The sequence below is a fragment of the Budorcas taxicolor genome, chromosome 15 (assembly GCF_023091745.1).
Source record: "Budorcas taxicolor isolate Tak-1 chromosome 15, Takin1.1, whole genome shotgun sequence".
In the NCBI taxonomy this organism is placed as follows: domain Eukaryota; kingdom Metazoa; phylum Chordata; class Mammalia; order Artiodactyla; family Bovidae; genus Budorcas; species Budorcas taxicolor.
In genome coordinates, this window is record NC_068924.1 from 47,942,714 (window position 1) to 47,951,109 (window position 8,396).

Sequence of the window (8,396 nt, forward strand, 5' to 3'; positions counted from 1 at the left end):
GAACTGGCTCTTTAAGGAATTGAAAATAGAAGTAATTATGTCAATAGAAGCAATAGCTCTCATAATGAAAAATTACTTATTAAGAAATTCACCATCTACTAATAGTCTATGAAAATACTTGCTATTTCTATCATACCACTGGAAACCCTTCGCAACTCCAAATTAACACATCTCTTTCTGAAATTTCCAGGAAAAGATTTGAATTTACTTGATTTCACTGGCACCAGATGCCTTATACTTTTCTGTATACTTACTTTTTAAATATGAACTTAAATCACTTTGACATCATCTAAGCTTGATATGACAAAAGATTCCAAATTCAGAGGATTATTAGTCAGTGCAACCACATTACTTTATCATGAGGTCTTTATATTTCTCATGTATAAAATAGAGGGATATAAAAAAGCAATTTCAACCTCTCATTGCTGAATTCTTTGGCAATCTATGTGTAAGCTCAGTTATGAATGATTCATTCTGATGATGAGAAGGTAATGGGCAAATGTTCACATTAATGGGTATATAGAGAGCACTACCTAGACCACAAAGCCCAAGAGTAGATACAAATTTGATCAACAACAGAAATGGCAAAAAACAGGAATACAGAAAAACATACAGCTGGAGGGTTTACTACCTTGATTCTCCACCAACCCTAACTGTGGCTTCCTCATGGTGGCTGCATCTCTCTAGGGAAAGGGAAAACTCACGCTGAGTGTCCTTCTCTATATCCTTCCTGTCCCTTCCATATTTTGGAAAATACTTTTTTTTTCCTTGACACTTTAGGACTAGTGTTGGTAGCAAATTCCCTTCTGTAATACTATAATATATATATCATCTATATAAGACATACAGATAAATATTTCTTTTTGGTTTTCATAAATCCTGCACACATATTTTCAATGACCCCCTGAGGCCTTTATCAAAGTCCTTATGCAGTTTGAGAATGATTTTTCTTCCCCTAATAGAACCTTAATTAACACAAAGGAAAAATTTCTACTTTATACATATGTGTACACCTTCTGTCAATTTCTATCTCTGTCTCTGGTTTATCATCATGACTATCTACAAGCTTATTATATATTCAAGCTTTAATACATGCAGTTATCATTTTTAATAAGAAGTTTAATGTTCATTTTTTTGGTTAATCAGACCAAAACTTTGTTTCTTCTTCCAAAATGGGGGGATTCAATTCAAAAACATCAGTTTCCCAAGTGTAAGAGAGAAAGCTTAAGGTACATCTTTGCATATTTAGTTTTTTTACATATAACAAGGAGAAAAAACTGTGACTAATGAAGAGTAAGGAGATGACAGAGTGCAAGTAAGCCTAGATATAAAGGAGAAAAGAAGACTCTTTCAGAAAGAGAAGTTAAAAGTTTCCTTAATAGCAATGCACATATGACAGGTTTGCCCTGGAGCTCAGACTGCACATAGTTAGGATGAAGAAATAATGCTATCATCATGTGTAACTCTTAATAGCACATTTTAAAAAATTATTTTTGGTGTTCTCCAGCGTTCAGTGACCCACGTTGGTAAAAAAAAAAATTGTCTTATTTGATTTAATTTTAAGGTATATTTTGGCAGAATTTTTTCTGTTTTGAATTCATTTGGAACTGTAGAGTTTGTTGTCTATTTTAATTCTGTTTCCTGAGTTTAGTTTATTTTTTATAAGAATTTTTGAAAACTATGGTACTGTATAGTTTTAAAGTTACTTTCTATATTTTTCTGCTTTTCAATTATCTAGCCATTGTTGTTCAGTCACCCAGTTGTGTTCGACTCTTTTTAACTTCATGGACTGCAGGCTTCCCTGGCCTTCACTATCTCTTGGAATTCGCTCAAACTTATGTCAGTTGAGTTGGTGATGCCATCCAACCATGTCATCCTTTGTCGTCCCCTTCTCCTATCTTCAACTTTTCCCAGCATCAGGGTCTTTTCTAATGAGTCAGCTCTTTCCATCAGGTGGCCAAAGTATTGGAGCTTCAGCTTCAGCATCAGTTCTTCCAATGAATATTCCAGCCATACCCCTGCATAAAATATTTACTTATGATTTTTGGCTTCCCATAATTTAACAAAGGGGGATGTTGGGGTGATTTAAAATAGTGTTTGTACAAAAATTATTAGTTAGGATTCTCTTTACATTCTCTACTTGTCTTAGATCCATTTCTATTCTTTCATTAAAATGTGTACTTTAAGCTTAGCTGTTGAAAATGTCTTTCTTCTTATTTTCTAGGGAATTGTGAGAGACAGAAAGGGTGGTAGGAAGTTACAATTCATGGTGATCTGGAGGGAATCTCTCTTGTTTTATTTTTGTTCAAAGTTCTGTACATGTTCAGTTCAGTTCAGTTCAGTTCAGTCGCTCAGTCATGTCTGACTCTTTGCAACGCCATGAACTGCAGCACACCAGGCCTCCCTCTCCATCACCAAATCCCGGAGTCCACCCAAACCCAGGTCTATCGAGTTGGTGATTCCATCCAACCATCTCATCCTTTGTTGTCCCGTTCTCCTCCTGACCCCAATCCCTCCCAGCATCAGGGTCTTTTCCAATGACTCAACTCTTCACATGAGGTGGCCAAAGTACTGGAGTTTCAGCTTCAACATAAGTCCTTCCAATGAACACCCAGGACTGATCTCCTTCAGAATGGACTGGTTGGATCTCCTTGCAGTCCAATGGACTTTCAACAGTCTTCTCCAACACCACAGTTCAAAAGCATCAATTCTTCAGCACTCAGCTTTATTAACAGTCCGACTCTCACATCCATACATGACCAATGTAAAAACCATAGCCTTGACTAGATGGACATTTGTTGGCAAAGTAACATCTCTGCTTTTGAATATGCTATCTAGGTTGGTCATAACATTCCTTCCAAGGAGTAAGCATCTTTTAATTTCATGGCTGCAATCACCATATGCAGTGATTTTGGAGCCCCCAAAAATAAAATCAACCACTGTTTCCACTGTTTCCCCATCTATTTGCCATGAAGTGATGGGACCAGATGCCATGATCTTAGTGACAGGGCAACAGGCAGGAAGGCCAGGGATCTCCAAACGGAGGAAATAGCCTGAGAGTGTCAGACATTTTTATCTCTCTTAAGTGGCAGGAGGAAACAAACTAGTGATATTTTTTCCTTCTCTATACAAATTTAAAAGGAGGTTTCTCTTAAAATTCTGTGTTGCCATAGTGACACCTGTTTTCACTTGAAGTTAACCAATTCCTTTTTCTTATGGAAATGTTTATCTTAAGCTATGTTAATGTACTATACATTTACCCCAAACTCTGTTTTCAAGTCGTTTGCCTTTTGGTTCAGAACCTACTTGACAAACCACTATGTTATACTCAGATATTGTTCCTCTAATCTATGTAAATGAAACAATTTGTATGGTGATCTGCCATTCTTCAAGATTCAAGTTAATCATTTTATGGCCCAAGATAAACCATTTGGTGCCAAGATTATCCCAAAGTGCATCTTATGGGTGAGGGGCCTAGTGCCATTCTGAGTTTTGAGACATTCCTTTCTTTCATGAACAAACTGCTAGTGACTATATAACATCCAGCTAAAGACTAGCAGGGGGGTACTCTTTCTGCCCCTTTCTGACGCCTATGTCAGAAGCTTTCTCTATCTCCTTTATACTTTGATAAAACTTTATTACACAAAACCTCTGAGCGATCAAGCCTCGTCTCTGGCCCTGGATTGAATTCTTCTCCTCCAGGGGCCAAGAATCCTGGTGTCGTGAGTCAACAACAACCTTTCATTATTTTTCTGAATGTTGAGCTTTAAGCCAAATTTTGCACTCTCCTCTTTCACTTTCATCAAGAGGTTCTTTAATTCTTCTACACTTTCTGCAATAACAGTGGTGTCATCTGCATATCTGAGGTTATTGATATTTCTCCCGGCAATCTTGATTCCACCTTGTGCTTCCTCCAGCCCAGTGTTTCTCATGATGTAGTCTGCATATAAGTTAAATAAGCAGGGTGACCATATACAGCCTTGACGCACTACTTTTCCTATTTGGAACCAGTCTACACATGTTATAATAGACTTAATAGGAGTGTACATTGATCAAAGGATTTTTACTTTTTCTCTACCCCATTTCATGAGAGCCCCATTTGTATGAAGTCTGGATTTGTCTTGTGAGTTTTCTCCACTGATGAAAAGTAAGTCTATGCATTTACTGTCTAGCTTTTTTCTGACAATCATTTGAGTAGATGTAAAGGAGACTAATGCAATATTTTCATTTATCCAATCTCTAAAATCAAACATTTATTTGATTATTATGTGACTTAAAATATGTAGAATGAGGCCTAATTTGCCTCAATGGAAACAAAATGTACCTAGCTATCAGCACCAACTCTACTATATATTATCTCTTTTACCTTTGAATAGTTAACTTTTCTGTCTTTGTTTTAACATGGAAACTTGATCTTGTCTTAAAAATCTAAATGGAAAATATCACCATAAAATAGCTGAATGAAATAAATTCCCTCTTACTAAATCTCCTGACACAAAGATTTTGAGATGATTTAAAGCAAGGAAGTAATGATAGAAATAAGTACAATTTTTTTCTTGAGGTGACATGTAGAATTTATTGACTATCATGGAACTATATGTACAAAATGTGTCTAAGAATTTCTGACAGGTTATCTTCAGGATGAAGAAAATGAATGTAAAGGTTGAAAGGGGATCATATATCTTCTAAGTGTGAGTAAGCCCGATCCTTTTGAATAATAATATCCTTAGCAAGCCTTGGTGAATCTGCTTTGTCTTGATGCTATAAATAATTGGGTTGAGAACCAGTGGAACTAACAGGTTCTGCCATGGTAATATGAATAATGGAAGAGAAATGTTTTGCAAAACGATGCACTGAGGACAAACCTATCATTGGCACATATAGAACGAGCACAGCACAAATATGGGAGACACATGTACTGAGGGCTTTGAGTTTCCCTCCCCGGGATGCAATGCACAACACAGAGTGGAGGATGAAAGTATAAGACAAAAAGATTCCTAGAGAATCTACACCCCAATAAAATGCAACAACAAACAAGCCATACAAAACATTGAATGAGATGTCAGAACAGGCCAATAGGATGACATCTTGATGTAAGCAGGAGTGAGAGAGAACGTGGGAGTGACAGAAAGAAAATGTGGGGATACGAACAAGAACAACAGGGAGGACAGTGGAGCATCTGATTATGATGAAGACCCCTATGCAGACAACGCATTGTGGGGTAAGTTTACTGGAATACCTCAAAGGATCACTGATGGCAACACAGCGGTCAAAAACCATGGCTAGGAGCACAGCTGATTCCATTAGAGAAAAAGTGTGAATAAAATACATCTGGGCTATACAAATATTCATCTCAATCTGTTTAGCATCAAACCAGAAGATTCTCAGTACTGTGGGCAGGGTGGAGATGGACATGCCCATATCTGTGAGGGACAGCATGGCCAGGAAGTAGTACATGGGCTCATGGAGACTCTTGTCAGTGTGGATGATGTGAAGAACTGTACAGTTGCCCCCTATTCCAATCAGATAGAACACACAAAAGGGGATGGAAATAAAGTGTTGAACATCCTCGTACCCAGGAATCCCAGAGAGGTAGAATGAAGCCAATTGTTCAATACTCAAATTAGAGGTTGTCATGAGACTGTCCCACGGAGCCATTTTTCTACCATAACAATGTGAACTCCTAAAAAGAATAACACACAGCCTTAAAGCATTCATTTTCTCTGACAAGGATACTAGGTGGAAACATTTTATAATGTATGACAGAAAAAGTTAAGGCAATGAATGCATGGATTTAGTTTTAACCAATAGATAAAACCCACAAGAATAATCAGGTAACATTATAAGATATGAGCTGTGTAGCAAGTGTGAATAGTTGAAAGAGGCACACAGACTGGCCCTCAAACTGGTTTAAATGGGAATCAGATACAAAAGCATCCAAGGGTAAATAGGGTTGACCTAATTTACAGTCTAGAGTATTCGGAATTTGGTTTCTCTTTCATATTCTCCACCAAGGTTTCTTTATGTACTTATCCCGAAATGATCACTCAGGTGGTAAAGAATCTGCTTGCAGTGTGGGAGACCCTGGTTCAATCCCTGGGTCAGGATGTCAGGAAAATCCCTTGGAGAATGGAATGGCAACTCACTCCAGTATTCTTGCCTGGAGAATTCCATGGACAGAGGTACAGTCCATGGGGTTGCAAAGACTAACAGTAATAACCTGCAATGCAGCAAGAGTTTTAGTTAAGTGAATTTCTGTCATTTGTTCCACTGATAATAATTGATATGAGAGTTATGTCAGTTTGTTGATAGATCCCTTTCATTGTCACTGGAACTCATAAGTTTTCTGGTTTGCCATCTGTGGACATGGCCTTTGGCCATCTCTTACAGCTACAAGAAAAATATCAACCATCACAGTCTCATCATCCCTAGATATTAGAATGAAATTAACTCACCCACAGACTGCGATTCAGTGGTGCACTATAATTGCAGTAACATAGTGCCATTCTCTTGATATTTTTGTTTTGCTCCTTTGCTCATTGTTTTAATGTATTTCATTGAAAAAGATAACAAGCCTTGTCCCACAACATTGTATAGACAATTAAATTATTTATAAAAATGCTTACCACAGTCCTCCTTTATTTTGAGTTTTTACATTTTGATAATCACATTTGTACCATAAAGTATCTCAGTGATGTGAACAGAAAGAAACGTTATAGATAAGTAAGTAAATGAAGGCTTAGAGACTCTAATGGTTTGCCCAATACTCCATAAGTACAATAATAGCTTTAATGAATATCAGTTTTAGGGTTCTGCTCATGCGGATGGTGATTTCCCAGAACAATCGCTAACTCATCTACATGGTTGCTGCAGTTATGTGACTGGATTGGTCAGTGTTTGAAGATTCAGTCATATGCCTGACATCATGTGCTATTTCTAATGTCACAATGATATTAAAATAAACAAAAAATCAGTTCCCTCAGACATTTAAATACATCAGTGCTTAGCTAGTCTATATGTTTACTGCCAGGCTGTCTGTCACAGCAGCCATATACCATCTTAGGTCTACTACCAAATCCCCTGAAATTTAATCATCTGGGCTTTTTTCTGCATGATTCAATGACTTTTTCATGAGCAGTTCAGTTCAGTTCAGTCATTCAATCGTGTCTGACTCTCTGCGACCTCATGGACTGAAGTGTGTCAGGTTTCCCTGTCCATCGCCAACTTCTGGAGCCTACTCAAACTCATGTCCATTGAGTTGGTGATGCCATCTGACCATCTCATGCTCTGTCGTCCCCTTCTCCTCCTGCCTTCAATCTTTTCCAGCATCAGGGTCTTTTCCAATGAGTCAGTTCTTCACATCAGGTGGCCAAAGTATTGGAGTTTCAGCTTCAGCATCAGTCCTTCCAATGGATATTCAGGATTGAGCTTTAGGATGGACTGGTTGGATCTCCTTGCTGTCCAAGGGACTCTCAAGAGTCTTCTCCAACACCACAGTTCAAAAGCGTCAATTCTTTGGCTCTCGGCTTCCTTTATAGTCCAACTCTCACATCCATACATGACTACTGGAAAAAGCACAACTTTGACTAGGCGGACCTTGTTGGTAAAGTAATGGAGAATACTTAGAAAAGAGTATTTGTGTCAATGTCCACAGATGGCAACATCAGAAAACTTATGAGTTCCAGCGACAATGAAAGGGATTGATCAACAAACTGAGATAACTCTCATGTCAATTATTATCAGTGGAACAAATGATAAAAATTCACTTAAATAAAACTCTTGCTGCATTGCAGTGTATTACTGTTAGTCTTTGAGATGAAACACATTTCATCTCATATTATTGCATCACATGATGTATTTTTTTCCCTGCAAAATTCACTACTTTTTCACTTCATTCAAATTCTCTATCTCTGGTTTTTAATATGCTGTCTAGTTTGGTCATCACTTTTCTTCCAAGGAACAAACATCTTTTAATTTCATGAGTAGAGATGTCTCTTATTGACACAAATCTTTTCATAGCTTAAGAAAAACAGACACTATTATTAAATTCCTTAAGTTTCATTCATAAATCATATTCAGGTCCTAATATCTAAGAGAACTGTTAGAATCTCAAAATGATTTGTGTATTTATTATCTTATTTAAACCACTAAATATTTATATAAGATCAACATGTATTGTCCTTTGTTATTTTAATCCAGTAACATGTCCTTTTGTTTCGATGCCCAAAATATTTTAACTTATTCACTTCTGCTGTTTACCACTATCATGATTTCTCTTCTAAACTATTTTATTAGCCACTTACCTCATCTAATACTTTCCACTTTTGTGACATTTTCCCCTCAAACTAATTCTCCTTAGAGCAGTGAATTCTTAAAGACATAAACAAGTCTGTTCA

The 8,396-nt window shown here is 37.1% G+C and overlaps 1 protein-coding gene across 1 annotated transcript; it reads right to left on the bottom strand.

Annotated features, from left to right (window-relative positions):
- Positions 1-4,761: 4,761 nt before the first annotated feature.
- Positions 4,762-5,637, bottom strand: LOC128060884 (olfactory receptor 51G1-like). Its single transcript, XM_052653243.1, has one exon. It carries the CDS (start codon positions 5,635-5,637, stop codon positions 4,762-4,764), a length of 876 nt encoding a protein of 291 aa, XP_052509203.1.
- Positions 5,638-8,396: the final 2,759 nt, after the last annotated feature.